This window comes from Oncorhynchus tshawytscha, linkage group LG05 (assembly GCF_018296145.1).
Source record: "Oncorhynchus tshawytscha isolate Ot180627B linkage group LG05, Otsh_v2.0, whole genome shotgun sequence".
NCBI lineage: Eukaryota > Metazoa > Chordata > Actinopteri > Salmoniformes > Salmonidae > Oncorhynchus > Oncorhynchus tshawytscha.
In genome coordinates, this window is record NC_056433.1 from 74,198,762 (window position 1) to 74,225,705 (window position 26,944).

Sequence of the window (26,944 nt, forward strand, 5' to 3'; positions counted from 1 at the left end):
GGATTGATTGATCGACTGATCTTGGGTCCAGGCAGTTGAGGTGTACAGTAAGACGGGTGGTTGTCTGACTGAACCAGAGCCTTACCTGACTGGATACGGTAGTCTGATCCCTCGATAGTGGCACAGTTGACGTTGGCGGTGCTGACAGCGATGCTGTATGTGATGCCACAGGCCAGGCTGTTGATGGTGCACTTTGTAGAGCTGGTGCCACAGCTGAGATTAGACCCGTCACTGCCGATGGCCAGGGCTGTGTAGGAGTTGCGGTGCCCCTCACTCTCTGACCACTGCACTGCAAATGTGTTGGCACTGCAGTCCAGGGCTGCTGCTACATTGCCAGGTAGACAGGGGGCTGTGGAGGGGGACAGGTTTGGAGGTGAGAGAGAGACATAACTGTGGGACTGATGCTAATGTAACATGGTGCATTATCTATAGTGAATGAAAACAAGGTCGAGTAACATTATGGTCATCTAATGTAAGGCAACTGCAACTGAAGGCCGACACTGAAGGATAGAAATTATCACGTTTCATCTGCTCACTAACTGAACATATCACCTATAGTTTATAATTATAATCAAATTTAGATTCCATTCGATTCTCTTCAATTCTAGTCAGTCAGTAAGTCGGTCGGTCGGTTCATTATTTTGTTAACTACCTGAGTCGAACTGGATGGTGTCCATGGTACTGTTGCAGGTCCCAGTGGAGGCAACCACGGAGGCTGAGTAAGGATGTCCACAGTCCAGCTTCACAGAACAGGAAGTGGCGTTGGAAGTACAGAAGGCTGTGAAGCTGTGGGTGGTACCGGTTACCGTGGCGGTGTAGGTGACGCCTCCTGCACTCAAGTCCCAGGTGATGGTGCCCCCATTGGTGCTACAGTTTGCCTGGGCAGTTAGGTTGGTGGGCGGGCAAGGAGCTGTGGGCGGGAACCAGATAGGGCATTGGAAATCAGTTTCAGAACAAGGAAGGACGTTGTGAATCAGTACAAGACAAGTTAGATTATACAGTGGTTGAACTGTTGTCGATGGCCTATGCTCCAGGAGAAAATGGTAAAAGGTCTAAGTAAGTAGCAACTGTATGCCTGTTATACACATTCACAGATTTTAGTGGCTTTGAGTGACACACTGTATAAAAAAAAAAGTAGATGAAGAGTCTCATTGTTTTAATGTGATAATCTGAGAGTAGGTAGGAAAGAGACCCTGACTGTGGTTGGTACCTGTGTCCATCTCCATGGTTGAGCTTAGGCTGCTGGTGCAGACAGAGTCCTTGGCCGTGACCCTGAAGCTGTAGTGTTCTCCACACTGTAGCCCTGAGATCACATAGGACGTGTCTACGGTGGAGTAGCTGGTGTTAGCTCCGCCCTCTTTCTGGGAATACAGGAAATAGGTGACACCGGTCTCTGGGTTCTGGTCCCAGGTGATAGTCAGGTCGTTGGTACCACAGGCCGTCACTCCAGCCAGGCTCGTAGGAGGACAGATGGCTGAGAGAGGGAGGGAAAGAGAGAAACAGGAAGAGGGAAAGAGTGTTAGCTTTTTGGTTTAGAAATTGCACACATATCCAACCCACCCAATAATTAGCATTACTTTGCAAAATGCATTCAATGTCAAGGTTTGTTGAAAACTTAAACTGTGATATACAGTTATCAGATCGTTATTGTTAAGTTAATGCTAATGAATACAATCATTAGTATAGGGATTTGTTATCTCCTCTCACATGCTTTGAGGGTGACTGGTGCGCTGGGCTCGCTCTGGCATCCCCTCTCCATGGTTACCACTGAGACGTTGTAGGTCTCGCCGCATTTCAGGTCAATGAAGGAGCAGCCCGCCGTCCCATTGGTGATGCAGGTGTGGGCGTGGCCGTCCTGGTCGGTCGCTGTTGCAATGTACATCTTGGAGGTGGGGGCAGCTACCCAGGACACAGAACCCACATTACTCTCGCACTGCAGAGAGGTCTGGACCTCGGTGGGGGGACAGGGACCTAGGTAGGGGAGAGAGGGGGGGGGGTTTGTTGTTAAGGACAGTTGTTGAGACAGGGGTTTTAACAGGGCTTTTTGTTAAAGCAGCCAATGGAGCACTCTTAAATGTCTTTATGTAGCTTCCCTGATCTGTATTTGTTTTCCATACCTGCAATGAAGGTGAAGGCAGTGCTCTGAAAGCCTTTACACGTCTCAGAGAAGGGGGTGATAGTGATTTCATAGGTCTGAGCGCAGTGCATGTTCGGCAGATCACAGCTGGTGTCATCTGTGGTGCAGGTTTTGGCGTCGCCGTCGCGACCAAGGGCGATCACATTGTAGCCCACAGCACCAGAGCTGGCCAGCCAGGTCACAGCCACGGTGTTGTTTCCACACAGCAGACTGGCACTGACATTCTGCGGAGCACAGCGCGCTGAAGGACAGGGAGACAATGTTAAAGTAATAAACTGTTACTGTACATATATAATGTATATGTAAATATAACAGAGTATGTATCTGATACTGACTACACTGACTATCCCCTTACCTGTTAGTATCTGTGTGGCAGCTGACTGGCTGCTGTTGCAGTGTCCGGCCAAAGCATCCACGGTCACATTGTAGAGATGACCACACATGAGCGTGGTCAAAGAGCATTGGGTCTCAGTCGTACTGCAGGAGTCACTGTGGTCAACAGACTCTACACGGGCGATGAAGCTATCACGCCCCAGAGTCTCGTCCCAGCTCAGCAGAGCTATACTCGTACCACATTCGTACTGGGACCGGACGTTGGCTGGGGTGCAAGGGGCTATGGAAACACACACAAATACACTTGGATCAGTCAAAAAGAGGCAAATGGTCACAACAACATGAGTGGAGCCAGTGAGCCGCCATCTTTTCCAGCAGTGGGCCGTTAGTGGACCAGCTAGGTCTTATAATAATAACAACAGCAAATGAATCCCACGTCAATCACACACAGTTCTATTCTAAAAACACACCTGTGACGATCTCGAACGACTCGCTGGGCTCACTGTTGCACTGGTCTCCCTGGGCGATGGCATGCACAGTGTAGGTCTGTCCGCAAAGCAGGTCGTCAAGGAGACAGGAGGTGTTGGTGGAGCTGCAGAAGGGGGTGTGACCCAGGGCAGAGCTGGCGTTGATGAAGAAGCCCACAGCATCGTCATCTTCAACCCAGGAGATGTAGGCCTGGTTTGAGGCACAATCCAGGGAGTGGTCCTTGATGGTGGGTGGACAGGGGACTGGAGCAGGCGGAGAAGAGCAGAGGACAGGTCAGGGACTGGAGATGGACTAGTGTCTCTGTCTATTATATCAAACGCCTATCTCTGTGTTAGATCAAATTATATATCACAGAGATACATACTTTATCTTATCTATCTCTCTTTGGTTCTATCGTCATCTCAATATTTATGTCTGTCACACTCTCTCCATCGCACATACTATCTTTCTCCCTCCTTTACCTGTCTCGATGGTGGTTGTTGCCAGCAATGTGCTGTTGCAGATTCCGTCCCTGGCCACAACTGTCACGGTGTAAATCTCTCCACACTCCAGCTGGGTAAGATCACAGGAAGTGCCTGTGGTGCTGCAGGAAGTAAAGTGTGTCTCTCCGTCCTCCTGTGCCGAGGCAGTGTATCCAGTGGCTCCAGCACTGGCCTCCCAGGACACCGTCACCACGCCTGAGCTGCACTGCAGCAGGGAAGCCACGTTTTCTGGGTCACATGGGGCTTGGGAGGGGGTCACAGACAGGGTCAGAGAACATAATAACATTTGACATTTTAATCATTTAGCAGACACTCTTATCCAGAGCGACTTGAGTTCATACATTTTCATACTTTTTTCTTACTGGTCACATGACCTGATAATGTGCTCACAGTATGTTTACACATGTTTTGGGGAATACGCCTAGTCAAAGCCTATAGCAGGGTACCCCAACTGGTGGCCCGTGGCCAAATGTGTTTTTATTAGCAATTTTTTGTTGTTGTTGGACATAATAGACTAAAAACACCAGGAAATCAACTCCAAGTGATTTTAATTTAAGAAATCTGTTCCCAAGTATTCCCACACATAATAGAGAGAAACATGATTGTATACAAATGTCAGCAAGGTTTGAAATTATGATGTTTTAGTCAAAGATTATATCTGTTTGGGCTTCTTGCGGTCAATTTGCCTTCTAATTATTTGCAATTATGTTCCAGCCCCCCATAAATCCGGCCGCGGCTGAATCTAGTTGATGATCCCTGGTCTATAGGTTGCTTGTTCATATCCAGCTCGAAGGACCAATTTGTAGGATACTGTGCAACAGGGTCAGAGAGGGGTTTTGTACATCAATGTCATTTTAAAACAATGTAATACATGGATTATTATATTATCTTATATTATCTTCTCTGAGTTTACCTGTTGCCACTGAGACATCAACGCTAACAGAGCTGTTGCACTGGTCGTCTTTGGCAACCACACTAACGCTGTACTCCTTGGCACACTCCAGGCCAGTGAAGAAACAGGTCAGGTTGGCGGTAGAGCACGTCGAGGTGTAACTGTCTGGCCCAGTCACTGTGGAAATGTAAGCGTGAGCCCCATCCGTGGCATCCCAAGAGGCCTGCAGGGTGTTAGAGGCACAGCCCACAACCCCATGCACACTGGAGGGAACACATGGCACTGAGGAGAGAGAGAGAGAGAGAGAGAGCGAGAGAGAGAGAGAGAGAGAGGGGGGGGGAGCGAGAGAGAGGGAGAGAGAGCGAGAGCGAGAGAGAGTGAGCAGAAAGTGCAGAAAGTGCAGAAAGCGTGAGTTCTGTGTAATAACAGCATGCAGTACAGTACAACTGCTCTATCTTTAAATACCTATGATAAGACTCTCCATCTGCAATGATAGACAGATAACACACCTGTCTGGACTGTCTGTGGTGCGCTGGTAGTTCCGGTACAGTTGCTGCTGGTGGCTGTCACGGCAACAGTGTATTGTTGTCCACACTGTAGCCCGTCCAGCTCGCAGGTGGAGCCCTCTGTTGTGCAGGAGAGTGCAGTACCATCTCCAGCCATTGCGGTGACGCTGTTGTTCAGGGCGATAGCTGCAGGGGCCCAGCTGACGCTCAGAGTGTTTGTCCTGCAGAACAGACTGTTCACTACACTCTGGGGGGCACAGGGGGCTGACAGGGAGAGGAAGAATACTCATTTAGATCAAATGGAATAGAAAATCACTTTTGAATGTTTAGTACTATAGCAAAGGGGAATGTGAGAGGAAGTTGAAAGATTAGCAGTAGTAGTAGTAGTTATAGTAGTAAGTAGTACCAGTAGTAGTAGCAGTAATAGCAGTAGTAGTTGGTAAGTAGTAGTAGTAGTATTAGATAGTAGAGGAAGAAAAGATGGTCCGTAATATCATCTCTAACTGAACAGAAGAAGAAGACGCTGTGTCTGTCTCTCTCACCTGTCTCCTGTGTGAACGTGTTACTCTCGGGGCTCTCACAGCTACCATCAGAGGCAGACACAGTGAAGACATACTCCTGACCACAGTGCAGCCCAGCCATCTGGCACCCTGGGGTGGCAGCGCCACAACTCACACTGTGCCCATCTGTGCCCACCGCACTGCCAGAGTAGGAGATGGCGTTGGGGCTGGCATCCCAGGAGAGGGAGGCTGTGTTACTGCCACAGTCCACCCAGCTGGAGACGTGGGTGGGAGGACAAGGCACTGTAGGCGGGGAGGAGGAGAGAAATAGGTTATGGTCTGACTTGGATTGTGGCTCTGTGTAATGTAGTTAGCCTTATGCTTTGAGATACACCACTCTGAATGCCTATAAATATGTATGTGGACACCTCGTCGATCATCTCATTCCAAAATCATGGGCATTAATATAGAGTTGTGGTCCCCTTTTGCAGCTATAACAGCCTCCACTCTTCTGGGAAGGCTTTCCACTATATGTTGGAACATTGCTGTGAGGACTTGCTTCCTTCCATTCAGCCACAATAAGCTTTAGTGAGGTCAGGCACTGATGTTGGGGTGTCCACATACTAGTGCAGTCAGCGTTCCAATTCACCCCAAAGGTGTTCGATGGGGTTGAGGTCAGGGCTCTGTGCAGACCAGAATGTCATTGCATGCTGTAGCGTTAAGATTTCCCTTCCCTGGAGCTAAGGGGTCTAGCCTGAACCATGAAAAACAGCCCCACACCATTATTCCTCCCCCACCAAACTTTACAGTTGGCACTATGTATTTGGGCAGGTAGCGTTCTCCTGGCATCCGCCAAACTCAGATTCGTCCGTTGGACTGCCAGATGGTGAAGCTTGATTCATCATGCCAGAGAATGCCTTTCCACTGCTCCAGAGTCCAATCGTGGCGAACTTAACACCACTCCAGCCGACGCTTGGCATTGAGCATGGTGATGTTAGGCTTGTGTGCTGCTGCACGGCCATGGAAACCGAACAGTTGTTGTGCTGACGTTGCTTTCAGAGGCAGTTTGGAACTCTGTCGTGAGTGTTGCAACCGTGGACAGACAATCTTTACATGCTACGCGCTTCAGCACTCGGCAGTCACGTTCTGTGAGCTTGTGTGGCCTACCACTTTGTGGCTGAGCCATTGTTGCTCCTACACGTTTCCACTTCACAATAACAGCACTTACAGTTGAGAAGGGCAGCTCTAGCAGGGCAGAAATTTGACGAACTGACTTGTTGGAAAGGTGGCATCCTATGACGGTGCCACGTTGAACGTCACTGAGCTCTTCAGTAAGGCCATTCTACTGCCAATGTTTGTCTTTGGTGATTGCATAGCTGTGTGCTCGATTTTATACACCTGTCAGCAGGGGTGTTGCTGAAATAGCCGACGTGGGTTTGTTGAGAATATGACTCCAAATGCACATTACTGCATCTTACAAAATAATAATAATAATGTTCATGGCTTTTCCCGACTTAACCAATCAAGCAGGTTGCTTGATTGATTGATTGCTTAACCCAGAAACATATCACATCAACCCCACTGTTTATTACTCCGTCTCCACCTGTCTGTAGGGTGACCATGCTGCTCTCCGTGCTGGAGCAGGCGTCGTCCATAGCCAATACACTGAGGCTATACGTCTGACCACACAGCAGATCCTCCAGACTACAGGTGGTGTCGTTGGACGTGCACTCCGTACGGTGGCCGCTGTTGCCCATGGCGATGGCAGTGTAGCTCTTGGCCCCACGGCTGGCGTCCCAGGTGACGGCTACAGGGCTCTCTCCACAGGTACGGTGCGCTGTCACGTTAGTGGGCACACAGGGCACTGAGAGATGGGAGGAAGACGAGAAAAATAGATTCTTACAGTTTATATAGAGTAACTGATCAGTTATACAAGTTCTGACATCCTTGAATTTGAGTTGAGCAATATTGGAAAGTGACTTTATATAACGCCTTTTTCGTCCATTGTTGGTCTACCCGATTGAAATTTGAGTAGTATTTTGATAGAGATCGTTCAAACGGCTGGAACTCAATGGAATGAAACTGAATTTATTTCACAAACTAGTTATATCCTGTCTCACCTTCCCTGATGACCATGGCCTGACTGGGCATAGAGAGGCAGGATCTGTTAACAGACATAACCTCCACAACATACTCCTCTCCACAGTCCAGTGTGTCCACGCTACAGCTGGTTGCCGTGGAGTTACAGGTCACCTGCTCTCTGTTGCCGTGGGAGATGATGGTGGTGTAACCTAACGCACGCAGCGACGTGTCCCAGCTCACCGTCAGCTTTCCAGACCCACAATCCATCTCAGTTTGTACGTTGGCAGGACCGCATGGGACTGGAGAGAGAGAGAGAGAGAGTGATGGAGAAAAGAGGAGGTAAGTTTGACCAAAGACATGCAGTATGTACAGTAGTATACTAAAATAGAAGTGTATCAGGGTTATGGTTAAATCTAGGGGTCATATAACTATGGAGAGGTTTGGGGACTAAAGTCAAAACTGAGTAGGATTGAATCAATAAGTGTTAGGTTGAGTAAGTTGCATATAAGTCATAGAGATGCCCTACCTGACTCTAGTTGTTGGATTAAGGATTTGGCGGTTGCCAAATTCTTCAATTAGGGCTAGTATTGTGTGTACTGTTAATGGTGGAGGTTCCTACCTGACTCCATGGTGATGGCCTGGGAGGGTATGCTGGGGCAGATGCCGTCGTGGTGCATGACGGAGACAGAGTAGAGCTGGCCACACTTCAGGCTGGGGACAGTGCAGTTGTTCCCTGTGGTGCTGCAGCTGAGAAGGCCTCCCTCCGTGTCCTCAATGGCGGCTGTGTAGGAGAGTATACTGTGATGGCCCTGCCAGACAATCAGAGCGTGGTTCGTCGCACAGTCGAGGAAGGCCTCAATGTGGTCCGGAAGGCAGGGGGCTGGAGGGGGAGGGAGAGGGGATAATGTGATGTGAGAGACACTCAACACTCATTATAAACATGGCAAATAACAGTTTGGAAATCATGTATTTATTGACCTGTATAGTAGGCCTTGCTCAAAAGGCACGGAATAACAAGACTACTACTACTTCCTGTGTAATAAAACTATCATTATTATTACCATTATTATTATAAAACTATTTAGAACTCATCACCAGCCTACCTGTCCCCAAACTGGAGAGAGCAGAGCAGTAAAAGCACTTTGTGACAACTGCTGATGTAACAAGGGCTTAATAAATATATCTGATTGACTGATTGACAGTAACATGCCTGTCTCTATGGTGACTATCTCGCTGTCGGAGCTGTTGCACTTGAGGTTGGTTGCGGTGACGAAGGCGTTGTAGGTGGAGCTGCAGCGGAGGCCCTTGATCTGACACTTGGTATCCATGGAGTTACAAGTGTGAACCACGCCAGCGTCATCCATTGCTGTGGCGATGTAGAACAGAGAGCCGTAGGAAACCTGCCAGTTCAGAGTGATGGAGTCGGATCCACAGTACATTGCTGCTGAAACGTTCTGAGGAACGCAGGGAACTGCAGCGGGGAGGGAACATTCAGTTGAGTGTGTGTGTGTGTGGTTTGGTACTAGTTAGTTACAAGGGTAGTGAATGCCCCAGTTGAACAATATACACTGCTTAATGGCTTTTCCCTTCAAGATGCGCTTATTGAGCCAGGTGTGAAAACCATGCATGAAAGTCACATCAATATGGCTAATGAATTCAGTGGAGGGTAACGGCTAGAAAAAATCATGTGGATTTAATGTATGTAATTTACTGGCAGTGAAGAGTTGACCATGTCTCACCTGTCTCAGCCACCCGTCCCAGAGTCCTGTAGCTGGGGCAGTTGTCATCGAAAGCTGTGATGTACATGGTTAAACTCTCCCCACAATGCACCGAGGGTATGGCACAGGTGTTGGTGAAGGAGCTGCAGTTGTAGCGGTTGCTTTCATCCTTGTTTCCCCATGCCTCAACCGTGTAGGCCAGAGCCCCCTCAGCACGGTCCCATGTGCTGGTCAGGACATCAGACCGGCAGTCGGCTGAGGATAACAAGTTCTGAGGCATACAGGGGGCTGGAGAGGGATGATAAAGAGTTGCTGTTAGTTGCTGTGTGAATTTAAGTATGCTCTCTCTAATTCTTTCTTTCTTTCTCCTTCACGGAGGTCCTGAGCCCTAGGTCCATGCCTCAGGGCTACCTGGCCTGATGACTCCTTGCTGTCCCCAGTCCACCTGGCCGTGCTGCTGCTCCAGTTTAAACTGTTCTGTCTGCGGCTATGGAACCCTGACCTGTTCACCGGACGTGCTACCTGTCCCAGACCTGCTGTTTTCAACTCTCTAGAGACAACAGGAGTGGTAGAGATACTCTGAATGATCGGCTACGAAAAGCCAACTGACATTTACTCCTGAGGTGCTGACCTGTTGCACCCTCGACAACCACTGTGATTATTATTATTTGACCCTGCTGGTCATCTGTGAACATTTTAACATCTTGGCCATGTTCTGTTAATCTCCACCCGGCACAGCCAGAAGAGGACTGGCCACCCCTCATAGCCTGATTCCTCTCAAGGTTTCTTCCTAGGTTCTGTCCTTTCTAGGGAGTTTTTCCTAGCCACCGTGCTTCTACACCTGCATTGCTTGCTGTTTGGGGTTTTTAGGCTGGGTTTCTGTACAGCACTTTGAGATATCAGCTGATGTAAGAAGGGCTTTATAAATAAATTTGATTTGATTCCCACTCAAGTTATTATTATTTCACAAGCATTGTAGTTTTGTAAATTACAATCTTAGAAAGAAAGGTGGTATCTACAATCTAAAAGGGTTCTTTGGCTGTCATCCTAGGAGAACCCTTTGAATAAACCTGGTTGGTTCCAGGTAGAACCCTTTTGGGTTCCATGTAGAATGCTTTCGGAACCCTGTTTTCTAAGCGTGTACATTAAATTGTGCTAAAGCCTGACACCTACTGGTCCTCTCACTTTAGAACTTCATGATCAGACGCTAGGCTAGAGTGTCCCACACAGCGCCAGTTGTCATCCTAATCATACAGCATATGAGTGTAGTCTACTAGCAATGCGTGGGTTGATTTATAACTCACAGTCCCCGCTGTTATAGCCGTGGGGCGGGCGGGTTTAGGGTCATGAAATATTGTGTGGATGAAGGATGGGTGGGTTGAATAAAGAGAAAACAATAACTGAAAAAATCCTTACATGTATCATTTTTGTGCAATTTATATCAATAGGCTACATTGAGGTTTATCTTTCATTATTTTATGCAATCTAGCATTAGTGCATAAGCCTACGCTTTAGGGCCTAACCGTACGTGCACCAAATATCCAACACGCCAAAGGCTTTTGGGAAGGGTTAGAAAAAGTTAACAGCGATTCACGGAGTCAAAAAGGACAATGTCGAAGTTTAATTCCATAAGAGAAAAGCTGCGAAATGGAGAGTTGAAAATAAGGGGAGGGACAGAAAAGTCATGTTTGGGAAAGATTTGTTGAAGTGGTAAAAGAGGATGATAGCAGTGTTATGTGTGATGATTGTGAGAAGATATACAAATTCCGCAGTCACAAGACTGGGACTTCAAATAGGCCTATGGAATGTCAAGGGAACTGTACCCTGTTCAGATGGGTTAAATGGAAAGTGAAATCTGGACACTGACTGTAGGTCTATAACCTCTCACATAGCCTTACTATTAACTCCTGCAGAATTAAACATTTCTTGCAGTGAAATTATACAGCAAATGTAGGCAATTTATTCAATGGAGAAATATAATTTCTTTCTTTCATCATCTTGAGAGAATGTGAATGTGCAGTTAGATATGTCTGTAGAGGTGCTATCTTTTATCAGCATCATAAAAGCTGATAGTATTTCAACCACATAAAATATGCATCCAAGACTAACTGAAATCTTATCATAAACATGTTGGGTTGTTTTCACAGCTTTCTATTTCCTTAGAACGGGTCAAACATTTGGACATTTTGCATAGAAAATCTTTCCAGTTTCTTGTGGTTGGATTATTGCATTTTCTCCTCGGTCCCTAAACGTCTTTACTCTGCGAAAGAATCAGAGATGACAGAGAGAACTTTACCGATGTCAACTTGTTTGAATCATTCATTCTATCGATTTATGACATTATTCTGGTGAGCAGGGGTATATTTAGTCTTCTAGGGCAACATATAATGACAGCAGAGAAGCTGTATGTATCTAATTATAGACCAGTTGACTAACAAATAGCCGACCAAAATGTTGGAAATTATAAGCATAAACATATCTAAATCAGGCAAAAGAAAATCCTACACCCCCTGTCAAAAAAAACATTCATCTGTCTCTGACTAGTTTACAGTGCATTTTCTATATTAGTGGTTTAGGTTTGGGTGCGGCCTCAGATTTTCACTTTATCACATATAGTCGGGCGGTTGCGGATGGGTTATTAGCAATTGCAGTCAGGTGTTGGTGAGCAAAAAGCTGACCACTATAGTCTACTATATTATAGTCTATATAGTCTACTATAGTCTACTATATTCTCATAATGAAAAAACTATGGGCCCTTGTCAAAAGTTCTACTTATGGTTGTCTCACCTAGCTACAGTATCTTAAGATGAATGCATTACCTGTAAGTCGCTCTGGAAAAGAGGGTCTGGTAAATGTCTAAAATGTAAAACGTACTATATAGGGACTACGTTGCCATTTCAGAAGCAGCCTGTGAGTGTGTCTGTGGTCGTACCGGTGCGGACTGCTACTGGTGGGCTGGCCTGGCTGTTGCACCCACTACTGACAGAGTAGACAGTGAAGGTGTAGTGACGGCCACACACAGTGTTGGTGAAGAAACAGGAAGTGTCTAAGGTCATACAGTCCATGTTTTCTCCCTCTGAGTCCACGGCCTTGGCCCTGTAGTGAGCCGTGTTGTTGGTGGCAGCCCAGGAGAAGATGATCACGTTGCTGGAACACTCACGGTACAGGTTGAGATTCTTTGGAGGACAGGGGACTGCGAGAGGGAGAGAGAGGGAGGAGGGAGGGAGGGAGAGAGCGGTAGAGGGAAAACGAGAGAGAAATATGAGAGGGTGAGAGTGAGGGAGAGAGAGAGTGAAGAATGGGAGAAGAGAGAGAAAAGGGAGAAACATCAAAACCCTGATGTTTAAGATTACAGCAAACCACTGGGGTATAGAGTTCTACAAAGGGACTGCTTTTCTCTAAAATAGGTTACAGAATATAATATAACATGACTTCGCAGCTCAATAGAGGACCTAGTTCTCAAGGATGATGCCTATGCAGTAATGTGTGGGTGTGGTCTGTGTCTATGTGAATAAGAAATAAACAGACATAGAGGACCATGGAAAAGCAGGAAGGGAAAAAACTACTCCCATATGACCTCCGATATTATCCTAACAAAAACAGCAAAAGAAGGCTGTTTACAACTTTGCATTATACACTATGTTGTATTGTCATCATATGTGAACTGTAATATGTATCAAATCTGATGTAATAAGTGAATTCAGGTAAAGCACTTTGTTGGACACATCACTTGTACAGTGGGTGTACTGTACATCCTGTGAGGAACAACAGTTGTTTGTTGCCCTTGATCTGCAGCAGCTAAGCCCTGGTACACAATGCAGCCTCAGGAGGCTGTGTGAGAGAAAGGATGTTGGTTAAGCTGTAGCCTACAGTAGGGGAGAGCATGGCTGTGTGTCCGGTTGGAGGGATTCAAGGGTCAGAAGTGTAAGAGTGCCATTCGTTCAGCCTTCTAGAATGTTTGTTGCCCTCCATTCTGTCCTCCTCTGTCTTATTGTGGGTCCACTTTATTGTGGGTCCTGGTGTTTCCCTTTTCTCAATCAGTGTCCCACCTGTGTCACTGTGTCTCACCTGTCTCCAGGTGTCCTACGTATGTCAAAAGTGTCTCACTGTCTCACCTGTCCAAAAGTATGCCTCCTTGGTCTCAGTGTCCTTACCTGTGGCAAAGTGTGAGGTGGCGTTTACTTTGCTCTCACAGCTCTTGGACACAGCGGTGACCTGCACCATGTAGTCATCTCCGCAGCCCACCCCTGTGATCTGGCACTCTGTGCCCTGAGAGGTGCAGGATAGGACGGTCCTGCCGCTGCCGGTAGCAACTGCTCTGTACGAGTCTGCTCCGAACACTCTGGCCCAGGACACCATGGCTGTGCCACTGGTACAGCTGTACTCCACGGATATGGACATCACAGCACTTAATGCTGAAAATGGCATATAATGCTTTCATAAGTACTGGATTTGGTTCATGTGAATGTGAGGATCATTTGGTGCTTGCCTACTTGAAAATTACATATTTACTTATTGGCTATCAGTTCAGTGCAAAGGAGAAACCTTTTTGAGGATTGTTTGCTATTACATTTTTTATTTTTAAATATATATACATATATATATATACAGTAGGTCTGAAAATACCTAGTTTATCGGACAGTAATGACTCATTTTAAAGCGGATTATAAAAGCTTACTCACTGTTTGTAGTATATGTGTATTCAGTAGGCTCTCCTGGCTCCAGTAAGGTGTTGACAGAAGCCACTGATATCTGATAAGAGGAACATGGCAGGATATCCCTTATGTCCAGTTGGTTTTGTGACACTTTTGTCTTGAACAGTGCGTGGTCTGGTTCATCCAGGTCGGTAACCGTCACCTCGTAAAGAATAACCTTTTCCACTGGCTGCCAGAAGAGGCGCACTGAACTATTTCCAATCTGGTTGGCTGTAACTCCCTTTGGCGGTTGGATCACTATGGAGGGACAAATGAACGGTCATGTAGGCCTATAATGGACCGCTGACTAGAGTTCACCTGTGGTAGGCTAGTTGAGGGCTGAATGCCTTAAGTATAAAGCTAAAGTTGAAACGTTAAACATTTAAGCTAGAGTACGCTGCCTTTAGACCTCGCATTTACAACCAGTTTACCCACAACCAGAATGTAGTCTAATGTTAATCGAGGTAAAATAGTTCACTCACAGGTAGAAATGGTCCTCACTCTGCTTCTCGCTCCAAGACCAGCTTGGTTTGCGGTGTAGATGTAACAGTCGTAGACGGTTGAAGGCTGCAGGTTTTGGACCACAGCGCTCATGTTGGTGAAGGTCAAATTAAGCCTCTCTACCATGGTCTTTGATTCCATCAACAGGTGATAATGGTCCGCGGTGTACACGCGCACCCATTCTATTTGGATTGAAGTACTTGATAATGCCCTTGAGGAGGTTATCTGAGAGGTGTCGGGAACTAAAATAGTAACAAGAGGGGGCAACGTAAGCTATTATTAGAATTTCTAGAATATTGCTCAGTAGACCAGTCCATGCGCAAAAGTCCATGCGTAAATCTGCAAAACATTTATTTGGAAAATATTTGTTGCCATGGTGGGCCTAAGACTAGGCTTGATAAATAGCACACGTTTTTTAAATGAAATATTTGAGTTTACTGGTTAAAATTCATGTTTATCACAACTTTGCTTTCCGGTGGAGAATGATACTTACCTGTTTTGGCCACTTGTGTTTTCAAGCACATAACATAGTAGAACTGGAACACTTTGACCGTAACACTATACAAGGTTCCAGGTCTCAGGCCCTGGACCAGTTTTTCTGTACTGGTAGCTGGTAGCGTTACCACGACAGGTGCTATATCTGTCGCATTTATTACCCGAAGGTCCAAAAAGTAATTTGTTGCTCCAGTGTATTTGTTCCATTTCACCAGAAGTGCTGACGCAGCTGGAGATGTTATTGATGTAATATTGCATACTGAAAGAGAGAGAGAGAAGTTTGAGTAAAATTCAATAGAAAAAAAGGTATCTAGGAGAGAATAGCCTAGTAGAATTGATTGATGAGTAAATCAGTAGACATCTCAATACTCTATCACGCATCATTGCCTGAGGGGATGACAATACGTTTTCAAGTTCATCTCCCCCAAATTGTGTCAAATCTTTCAGTTACACTTTTTCTGTAGATTGAACATTTGAACACAGAATCATATAAAAAATATTATGAATAAATAAACATTATTGACTGCTTGACATCCACATCTTCCTTTTATTCAAAGTCCATCAACTAATAATATAGCTGGAGACTTACCTTGTGCTTTTGTGTATGATATCTGAAAAACAGCCAAAATAAGTGAATTATACTCCAACATTCATTTGACAAAACAATATAATATAAAGTTATATTTGCACACAAAAAAGTATATTCCAAGAAAAAGATATATTTACCTGTGTTAGAGATACCAATACTAAAGAAAAACCTATTGCTCCTACCAATCCCATTGTTCACAATGACTGCAGGATCCTGATTAGTTTAGTATACATGGGAGTCAAATATAAAAGGTGTTCTGGATTCTTTTGAGCTAAAGCGCACATACTAGGTGGGAACCAATCAGTAGGCCCCAAATGGGGCCAGCTTTCCTCCTGATCGCCCTGGGCACAGAGGTGTCATGAGAAGATAGCGGCGCAGGCAGGGAACGAGGGAGGGATGAGAAAAAAGACTGGGTGGCTCAGCTCTATTGGAAGGATACAGCAGGCTGGTATCTCTCTCCTTGCTTCTGTATCAGTTTGGTTGCATAATAATCAATGCATCCCCTTCATGATTTGTCACACACCTATATTATGTTCAGTATTTACATTTGATTTGTTCTCACCACACTGTGACTTTTTCTATTCCACTTAGGCTATGTTTAGACTGTTATGATATTTTTTTTCCAGTAATTGGTCTTTTGACAAATCACATCAGATCTTATTCAGGGCTAATTTGATTGGTCAAAAGACACGTTAGTGAAACAAAGATCGGTATTGGGCTGCCTGTCTAAACGCATCCATAGATGCCACAATGCCTGCGTTTACACAGGCAGCCCAATTCTGATATTTATTTCCCCCCTAATTGGTCTTTTGACCAATCACATCAGATCTTTTCACAGCAAACCTTTTTCAGAGTTATCTGATTGGTCAAAGATCAATTAGTGAAAAAAAATATCAGAATTGGTCAGCCTGTGTAATTGCAACCTATGCGCTACTATGTGGTATATTTCAATGTGTTATGTTGAATGATTTCAATATTTCTAAAATAGATGGTTTTTTCTCACAATCATCATGTATTCATTTAGCACAGTGGTTCCCAAACTTTTTATATTCCAGTACCCCTTCAAACATTCAACCTCCAGCTGCATACCCCCTCTAGCACCAGGGTCAGCGCAATCTCAAATATTGTTTTTTGACATAATTGTAAGCCTGCCACACACACACTATACGATACATTTAATAAACATAAGAATGAGTGTGAGTTTTTGTCACAACCCGGCTCGTGGAAAGTGACAAATAGCTCTTATTGGAACAGGGCACAAATAACAATATAATAATAATCAATAATTTTGCTCTTTATTTAGCCATCTTACATATAAAACCTTATTTGTTCATTGAAAATTGTGAATAACTCACTACAGGTTAATGAGAAGGGTTTGCTTGAAAGGATGCACATAACTCTACAATGTTGGGTTGTATTGGAGAGAGTCTCAGTCTTAAATCATTTTCCACACACAGTCTGTGCCTGTATTTAGTTTTCATGCTAGTGAGGGCCGAGAATCCACTCTCACATAGATACGTGGTTGCAAAGGGCATCAGTGTCTTAACAGTGAGATTTACGAAGGCAGGATACTCTGAGCACAGCCCTATCCAGAAATCTGTCGGTAGCTTCTGATTAAATTAAATTTTCACAGAACCGCTTGTTGCAATTTTTATGAAGTACCTGTGTAATTGCACACCCAACTCACTCAGGTGCTTCGGAATATCACATTTGACATTGTCCGTAAGCTTGAGTTCATTTGCACACAAAAATCATACAATGATGGAAAGACCTGTGTGTTGACCTTGTTAATGCAGACAGAAAAGAGCTCCAACTTCTTAATCATAACCTCAGTTTTGTCCCGCACATTGAATATAGTTGCGGAGAGTCCCTGCAATCCTAGATACAGATTATTCCGGCGAGAAGAAACATCACCCAGATAGGCCAGTCGTGTGAGAAACTCGTCATCATGCAAGCGGTCAGACAAGTGAAAATGATGGTCAGTAAAGAAAACTTTAAGCTCGTCTCTCAATTTTAAAAAATGTGTCAATACTTTGCTCCTTGATAACCAGCACACTTATGTATGTTGTAAAAGCTTTCCATGGTTGGTGCCCATACCATTACATAATGCAGAAAATACACAAGAGTTCAGGGGCCTTGCTTTAAAAGTTAACCATTTTCACTGTAGTGTCCAAAATGTCTTTCAAGCTGTCAGGAATTCCCTTGGCAGCAAGAGCCTCTCGGGGGATGCTGCAGTGTACCCAAGTGGTGTCGGGAGCAACTGCTTGCACCCGCGTTACCACTCCACAATGTCTCCCTGTCATGGCTTTTGTGCCATCAGTACAGATACCAACACATCTTGACCACCAAAGTCATTTGATGTCACAAAGCTGTCAAGTTCTTTAAAAAGATCCTCTCGTGTTGTCCTGGTTTCCAGTGGTTTGCAGAAGAGGATGTCTTCCTTAATTGACCCCCCATAAAAGTAATGGACATATACCAGGAGCTGTGCCAAGCCCGCCACGTCTGTTGACTCATCCAGCTGCAACACATAGAATTCACTGGCTTGTATGCGAAGCAGTAATTGTTTCAAAATATCTCCTGCCATGTCACTGATGCGACGTGAAACGGTGCTGTTTGATGAAGGGATTGTCTGTATAGTTTTTTGGGCCTTTTCCCCGAGCATTGTCCCAGCCATATCTGCGAAAGCAGGAAGAATTAAGTCCTCCACAATAGTATGGGGCTTGCCTGTCCTAGCCACTTGGTAGCTCACCATATAAGACGCTTCTACCCTTCTTGTTAATGGTATCTGTTGCTTTTATACGTGTCTTACTATTCGAAAGTCGTCTTAATTCTTGCTCAAAAAACTCCTGTGGCTTATTTTTCAAATGGTCATGTTTTGTTTCTATATGTCTGCCCAATAGTGAAGGTTGTGAGATAGTACTTTTGCACATATAACACACTGTGGCTGAGGAAAGGCACTACTCCCAATATAAGTGAACCCCAGATCAATGTAGTTCTCATCATATTTGTGCCTCTTCGATGGTCTAATGTCCCTGTCTGTTGTTTGGTGCTTTCCCGGGTCAGGGGGCAGTAGCTCTTCGGCTGCATCAGATTCACAATTGTCAGTGTCCATGCTAGCTGGGCTAACAACAAATGTAGAATTACTGATGTTAGCACTGGATGTGCTCGTGGAAGCAGAACAACCTGTCGTGGACAGGTGCAGGTGTAGTACTGCTGGAAGTAGCAGTACTACCAGTAGAGCTGGTATGTGTCTCTATGGACACCGGCCTTACTTTTTTTAACCATTAATACATTTTAGAGAAAACGGAATGAGCAGCTGCTACGTTTGGCTACATATTTTTTTAAATGTGAATCACATTTTTATTTGGCGTACCCCTGACGGCATTGCGGGTACACGTGCCCCAGTTTGGGAATACCTGATTTAGCACAATGGATTACAATTTTGAGCCTATAGCTTTTAGTTTCTGGGCACCTCACTTATGGAACAATCTTCAGAATACTCAGTTGGATGCACTGCTGCCTTTTGGGCAATTCAGATTGTTGGTAGAGGAACAGATTCTTCGATGAGGAACTGGGTTGTTTTTTATGATTATAGTTTTTTGTGTTTTTCTTTGTGTGTATCCTATGATCCTGCCTTGATTGTGTAGCTTCTTGGTTTTGTCATGCAGGTCTCCCTTGGAATATAGACCATGGTCACAATAGGTCGCCTAAATAATTAAATTATAATAAAGAAATAAGTACTATGATCTTTCTTTTAGGGGCAGGAAATTATCATGGGCTCTTAATGATTCCAAATAAGAGGTTTGTCCTATTACATAGAGGTGTAAAGTATCTTATATTGTATGAAATGTAGTCACCTGCTAGTCAGAGGACTTGCTATAGTGTTGGCCACTATCAACACCTCAGTCCCACTATGGTTTAATAATGAAGCCTTCATAAACTCTTTATAATTCCTATATAAGATGCTTCGTAAACCATTAGTAATTCAGAATATATTAAGTGTAGCAAAAGGGTTATGCCAAATTTGGCTAACTATCAGTTGTAAGGACCCTTCATGTAGTTATAATTTATTTTGTGAATCATATACAGTGTGTAGTTGTAATAAAACATCCATCATTTGTTGTTCATTTTGAGTGGGACCAATAACTCAGTGCCTTAGTTATACATGGTTTCATTATTTTTTGTGATAACATTTATTCATGACCATCATTTAGCTTTTTCAAACAGAAATTTGCATACTGTAGCACTAATTCCCAAAAGTTTTGGGACACTATAAAGTCCATGGAGAATAAGAGCACCTCTTCCCGTCTGCCCACCACACTGAGGATAGGAAACCCTGTCACCACCGATAAATCTATGATAATGGATCATTTCGATAAGCATTTTTCTACAGCTGGCCAAGCTTTCCACCTGGCTACCCCTACCCCGGCCAACAGCTGATGTTCTGAAAGAGCTGCAAAATCTGAATCCCTACAAATCAGCTGGGCTTGACAATCTGGACCCTCTCTTTCTAAAATAATCAGCAAAATTGTTGCAACCCCTATTACTAGCCTATTCAACCTCTCTTTCGTATCGTCTGAGATCCCCAAAGATTGGAAAGCTGCCGCGGTCATCCCCCTCTTTAAAGGGGGAGACACTCAAGACCCAAACTGTTATAGACCTATATCCATCCTGCCCTGCCTTTCTAAAATCTTCGAAAGCCAAGTTAACAAAGAAATCACTGACCATTTCAAATCCCACCGTACCTTCTCCACTATGCAATCTGGTTTCCGAGCTGGTCATGGGTGCACCTCAGCCACGCTCAAGGTCCTAAACGATATCATAACTGCCATCGATAACTGGCCAAGGCTTTCGACTCTGTCAATCACCACATTCTTATCCACAGACTCAATAGCCTTGGTTTCTCAAATTACTGCCTCGTCTGGTTCACCAACCTCTTCTCTGACAGAGTTCAATGTGTCAAAATCAGAGGGCCTGTTGTCCGGACTTCTGGCAGTCTCTATGGGGGTGCCACAGGGTTCAATTCTCGGGCCAACTCTTTCTCTGTTTATATCAATGATGTTGCTCTTGCTGCTGGTGATTCTCTGATACACCTCTACGCAGACAACACCATTCTGTATACATCTGGCCCTTCTTTGGACACTGTGTTAACAAACCTCCAAATGAGCTTCAATGCCATACAACACTCCTTCCGTGGACCCCAACTGCTTTTAAATACTAGTAAAACTAAATGCATGCTCTTCAACCGATTGCTGCCCGCACCTGCACGCCCGACTAGAATCACTACTCTGGATGGTTCTGACTTAGAATATGTGGACAACTACAAATACCTAGGTGTCTGATTAGACTCTCCTTCCAGACTCATACTAAGCATCTCCAATCCAAAATTAAATCTTGAATCGGCTTCCTATTTCGCAACAAAGCATCCGTCACTCATGCTGCCAAACATACCTTCGTAAAACTGACTATCCTACCGATCCTTGACTTCCGCAATGTCATTTCCAAAAAAAGCCTCCAAAATAGCCTCCAACAGTCTATCACAGTGCTATCCGTTTTGTCACCAAAGCCCATATACAACCCACCACTGCGACCTGTATGCCCTCGTTGGCTGGCCCTCGCTTCGTATTCGTCGCCAAACCCACTGGCTCCAGGTCATCTATAAGTTGTTGCTAGGTAAAGCCCCACCTTATATCAGCTCACTGGTCACCATAGCAGCATCCGCCTGTAGCACGCGCTCCAGCAGGTATATTGCACTGGTCACCCCCAAAGCCAATTCCTACTTTGGCCGCCTTTACTTCCAGTTCTCTGCTACCAATGACTGGAACAAATTGCAAAAATCACTGAAGCTGGAGACTCATATCTCCCTCTCTAACTTTAAGCACCAGCTGTCAGAGCAGCTCACAGATCGCTGCACCTGTACATAGCTCATCTGTAAATAGCTCCTTTGCACCCCAGCATCCCTACTTGCACATTTATCTTCTGCACATCTATCACTCCAGTGTTTAATTAATAAATTGTCATTATTTCGCCACTATGGCCTATTTATTGCCTTACCTCCCTTATCTTACCTCATTTGCACACACTTTATATATACTTTTTTATTGTTTTATTGACTGTATGTTTGTTTATTCCATGTGTAAATCTGTGTTGTTGTTTGTGTCGCACTGCTTTGCTTTATCTTGGCCAGGTCGCAGTTGTAAATGAGAACTTGTTCTCAACTAGCCCACCTGGTGAAATATATATTTTTTATAAATAATCATGTCCAATCAATTGAATTTACCACAGGTGGACTTCAATCAAGTTGTAGAAACATCTCAAGACAATGGAGATGATTGTGGACCACAGAAAAAAAGAGGACCGAGCACGCCCCAATTCTCATCGACAGGGCTGCAGTTGAGCAGGTTGAGAGCTTCAAGTTCCTTGGTGTCGACATCACCAACAGACTAACATGGTCCAAGCACACCAAGACAGTCATAAAGAGGGCACGACAAAACCTATTCCCCCTCAGGAGACTGAAAAGATTTGGCATGGGTCCTCAGATCCTCAAAAGGTTCTGCAGCTGCACCATCAAGAGCATCCTGACTGTTTGCATCACTGCCTGGTATGGCAACTGCTCGGCCTCCGACCACAATGCACTACAGAGGGTAGTGCAAACGGCCCAGTACATCACTGGGGCCAAACTTCCTGCCATCCAGGACCTCTATACCAGGCGGTGTCAGAGGAAGGCCCTAAAAATTGTCAAAGACTCCAGCCACCCTAGTCATAGACTGTTCTCTCTGCTACCACACGGCAAGTGGTACCGGACCGCGAAGTCTAGGTCCAAGGGGCTTCTAAACAGCTTCTACCCAAAAGCCATAGGACTTCTGAACACCTAATCAAATGGCTACCACGACTATTTGCATTGCACCCCCCTCTTCTTTTACACCGCTGCTACTCTCTGTTGTTATCATCTACGCATAGTCACTTTAATAACTCTACCTACATGTACATATTACCTCAACTAACCGGTGCCCCCGCACATTGATTCTGTACCAGTACCCCCCTAAATATAGTCTCGCTATTGTTATTTTTCTGCTGCTCTTTAATTACTTGTTACTTTTATTTCTTCTTCTTATCCGTATTTTGTAAACTCCATTGTAGGTTAGAGGCTCGTAAGTAAGCATTTCACTGTAAGGTCTACACATGTTGTATTCAGCCCATGTGACTAATAAACTTTGATTTGATTTGAATTTTTATTATACAGAAAGCCCTTTAATTACTGAAATAAGTCAATTAAATCAATTGGCGGCGTAGCAGGAATCTCAGGATGATCAATGGAAACAAGATGCACCTCAGCTCAATTTCGAGTCTCATAGCAAAGGGTCTGAATACTTATGTAAATAAGTTATTTATGTTTTTTATTTTTTTTATACATTTGCAAAAATGTATATAAACCTATGTTTGCTTTGTCATTATGGGGTATTGTGTTTAGATTGATGAGGATTTTTTTTTAAATCAATTTTCGAATAACGCTGTAATTTAGCAAAATGTGGAAAAAGACAAGTGGTGTGAATACTTTCTGAATGCATTGTACAATACAGTATCACTCAAATGTTTACATAAGACTTGTTGTGTATCCTGACTCACATCAGCCTCCATCTCCACTGTATAGAGACACTATGGCACTTCCGCAGTTGACCGAACCCAGAAAACAAACAACCTGTTGTGATAACTATTGTAAAATACATTGTGTCTGTAAAATGTATATAGTATGTATAGGCTGGCAGTAGAAGCCTAAGTGTTGTTGTCCATTAGTTTACTCCAATTAGGGGAGGGTTGGTTGGGTTAGGGGGAAATACATTTTTAAAAGATATTTTTATATGTGTGTATATACTGTACATATATATATTTTGTATTATTAATTTTTGATATATATATATATATATATATATATATATATATATATATATATATATATATATATATATATATATATACATATATATATATATATATATACAGTACCAGTCTGTAAGTTTGGAGTTTGGACACACCTACTCATTCAAGTGTTTTTCTTAATTTTTCCTATTTTCTACATTGTAGAATAATAGTGAAGACATCAAAACTATGAAATAACACATATGGAATCATGTAGTTACCAAAAAAGTGTTAAATAAATCTAAACATATTTTATATTTGAGATTCTTCAAAGTAGTCACCCTTTGCCTTGATGACAGCTTTGCACACTCTTGGCATTCTCTCAACCAGCTTCATGAGTTAGTCACCTGGAAGGCTTTTCCAACAGTCTTAAAGGAGTTCCCACATATGCTGAGCACTTGTTGGCTGCTTTTCCTTCACTCTGCGTTCCAACTCATCCCAAACCATCTCAATTGGGTTAAGGTCGGGTGATTGTGGAGGCCAGGTCATCTGATGCAGCACTCCATCACTCTCCTTCTTGGTCAAATAGCCCGTACACAGCCTGGAGGTGTGTTTTGGGTCATTGTCCAGATGGCATATCACTGCAGAATGCTGTGGTAGCTATGCTGTTTAAGTGTGCCTTGAATTCTAAATAAATCACAGACAGTGTCACCAGCAAAGCACCCCCACCATCACACCTCCATGCTTCACGGTGGGAGCCAGACATGCGGAGATCATCTGTTCACCTACTCTGCGTCTCACAAAGACACAGCGGATGGAACCAAAAATCTCTACTTTGGACTCATCAGACCAAAGGACAGATGTCCATAGCTTGTGTTTCTTTGACTGAACTTCATGTTTTAAAGTAATGATGGACTGTCGTTACTCTTTGCTTTTTTGAGCTGTTCTTGTCATAATATGGACATGGTCTTTTACCAAAAAGGGCTATCTTCTATATACCCCCCCCACCTTGTCACAACACAACTGATTGTCTCAAACGCATTAAGAAGGAAAAAAATTCCACAAATTAACTTTAACAAGGCACACCTGTTAATTGAAATGCATTATTCCAGGTGACTAACTCATGAACCTGATTGAGAGAATGCCAAGAGTGTGCAAAGCTGTCATCAAGGCAAAGGGTGTCTACTTTGAAGAATGTCAAATATAAAATATATTTTGATTTGTTTAACACTTTTTGGTTACTACATGATTCCATGTGTTATTTCATAGTGTTGATGTCTTCACTATTATTTTACAATATAGAAAATAGTAAAAATAAAGAAAAACCCTTCAATGGGTAGGTGTTTCCAAACCTTTGACTGGTACTCTATATATATAGGCTCTAACACCTCAAGCGAGAATGTATGGCTCTAAATTCACATTGGCCCTGTTTTCTACCCTGTGTTGTTTCTTTCGTCCAGGAAACAATACATGGGAACAGAGAGGCTGATCTGCAACACAGAGATAAAGCAGAGGGAGGGGCCAGGTTTAGAAAGGAGACAGGTGCCGGTGAAACCCAAGGAAAGTAGGCAAACTTGGGAATTGGGACTCCTCGCAAACAGATAACTTGACAATGTATGTCACGTTGCCAGGATTGAACAAATCAGGTCTTTGGATTGCCAGTCAATATGTGCCTTTATGGCAACTAATTTCACCACCGGCTATGGACGGATGATGTTGCTATTTCTGATACAAAGTTTAGTAAAGTTTGATTTTGTATGACTAAAATGTAATCCCCCCGGGTGTCTTTTGTTGTGTTGAAAGGGATATTTTATCACCAGAGAATAAAGGGCAATCACCTCTTAGTTCCTGACTGTGCATAAGAAATAAGGAAGTCAACATGAAAGGGGATATGTCCCACAAACCCAGCAAGGAAACTCAAACCCAGGCTTATACAATGGGCAATTTCCAAGAATCGTGAATAAGAACAAGTGATGCTAAACACCTTGCTTTTTTCCCACTGTATTATTTTATGAGCTTGCGTTGTCCGGTCCTGCTATAGACACCAGTACGGATCACAGTGTAGGGTCCCATAGTGAATGTCTGTGATGCAACAATATTGTTTTCATTATTAATGGTTGTCATAATAAAACGCCACAAAAGTCCTATATTTTATTACCATAGTCCCCTTATACACTGAGTTATATTGATGTCACTCGTTAAATCCACTTCAGTCAGTGTAGATGAAGAGGAGGAGACAGGTTAAAGAAGGATTTTTAAGCCTTGAGACAATTGAGAGATGGATTGTGTATGTGTGTCATTAAGGGTGAATGGGCAACACAAAACATTTGTCTTTGCATGGGGTATGGTAGTAGGTGCCAGGCACACCGGTTTGTGTCAAGAACTGCTACGCTGCTGGGGTTTTCATGCTCAACCGTTTCCAGTGTGTGTCAAGAATGGTCCATCAACCAAAGGACATCCAGCCAACTTGACACAATTGTGGGAAGCATTGGAGTTTACATGGGCCAGCATCCCTGTGGAACACTTTCAACACCTTGTAGAGTCCATGCCCAGATGAATTGAGGCTGTTCTGAGGGCAAAACTCAATATTAGGAAGGTGTTCCTAATGTTTCGTGTACTCAGTGTAAAATAGTATCTGGGATTGAAATAACTGGACAAGTCCTAAAAAGGGCATAACTTTGGAGGGTAACTATTGTTTTAATGGTGATTTTATCATAAATCTTAACGGCTGAAAGATGAGTGAAATAAACAAAAGGCTCACTAGATGGCAGGATGGTGGTGGTTGACGGAGGGCGTAACATGGAGGCTGTTTCAAATCCCATCCCAATAAAAATGACTTGCCTGAACATAACCAGTCACATTCATTTCTGCCTTAGAGGCAGAGCTGCCCTTTGAACAATATAAGTAAGTTATCCTTGTCCGAGCCAGAATGTCCCATAGGGAAGGAGCATATCTCCTGTTTCTGTAGCATGAGACAGCTTGATGTACAAGTACACCCTCTGGATAGGAGCTTACTCTCCAATCCAATATAACTCCAATCTGCTCTCTGATAGGGCGTTATATCTGGTTCCAGTGGATCTCCAGATATGGGTGTGGACGTGGTACTGTGGCTTCGATGATGATCATAAAGAGATACCACTCTGCTGCTACTGCCTTGTGTTCCTGTATTCTCTCTGAATGGCCTCTGTTGGTATCAACGTGAAAGTCTATATCAGGGTTACTCAACTCTTACCCTACGAGGTCCGGAGCCTGACGGTTTTCTGTTCTACCTGATAATTAATTGCACACACCTGGTGACCTGGTGTCCCAGGTCTAAATCAGTCCCTGATTAAAGGGAAAGAAGTAAAGAATGCAGTGGAACTGGCTTTGAGGTCCAGAGTCTAGTTTGAGGGGTCTATACCTTGTGCATCATTTCTTACTGTGCATTAGGGATCCAAATCAGTACTGTTTCCCATTGTACATCGTGGGAACCACGTCAATCGAAGCTTAATTCCTAAAACAACTGTAGGCAGCACATGTTCCTCCTGGGATGGTAGACAAAATGACTGGTCCTCTGTGCCCAGCATACTTCAGTGTTTGATGTATGCTTCTGTAATGGGTTGGCATTGTATTAGATCCAAGAATACACCTTTATTGTCCAATGTGAGTTATTTCCAACACATGGGTACC

The 26,944-nt window shown here is 44.0% G+C and overlaps 1 protein-coding gene across 1 annotated transcript in view; it reads right to left on the bottom strand.

Annotated features, from left to right (window-relative positions):
- LOC112247084 overlaps nucleotides 1-26,944 on the bottom strand; it is a 50,229-nt gene that overhangs the window by 15,647 nt on the left and 7,638 nt on the right. The window contains exons 4-21 of the mRNA XM_042322725.1: nucleotides 13,255-13,554; nucleotides 12,072-12,332; nucleotides 9,161-9,394; nucleotides 8,632-8,892; nucleotides 8,041-8,301; nucleotides 7,460-7,720; nucleotides 6,943-7,203; nucleotides 5,382-5,642; nucleotides 4,929-5,103; nucleotides 4,355-4,596; nucleotides 3,421-3,684; nucleotides 2,941-3,201; nucleotides 2,493-2,750; nucleotides 2,118-2,378; nucleotides 1,708-1,971; nucleotides 1,211-1,474; nucleotides 653-910; nucleotides 86-349 (exon numbers count right to left, since the gene is read on the bottom strand). Of these exons, the coding sequence (XP_042178659.1) occupies nucleotides 86-349; nucleotides 653-910; nucleotides 1,211-1,474; nucleotides 1,708-1,971; nucleotides 2,118-2,378; nucleotides 2,493-2,750; nucleotides 2,941-3,201; nucleotides 3,421-3,684; nucleotides 4,355-4,596; nucleotides 4,929-5,103; nucleotides 5,382-5,642; nucleotides 6,943-7,203; nucleotides 7,460-7,720; nucleotides 8,041-8,301; nucleotides 8,632-8,892; nucleotides 9,161-9,394; nucleotides 12,072-12,332; nucleotides 13,255-13,554 (4,611 nt within the window). The remainder of the gene's footprint in view (nucleotides 1-85; nucleotides 350-652; nucleotides 911-1,210; nucleotides 1,475-1,707; nucleotides 1,972-2,117; nucleotides 2,379-2,492; nucleotides 2,751-2,940; nucleotides 3,202-3,420; nucleotides 3,685-4,354; nucleotides 4,597-4,928; nucleotides 5,104-5,381; nucleotides 5,643-6,942; nucleotides 7,204-7,459; nucleotides 7,721-8,040; nucleotides 8,302-8,631; nucleotides 8,893-9,160; nucleotides 9,395-12,071; nucleotides 12,333-13,254; nucleotides 13,555-26,944) is intronic.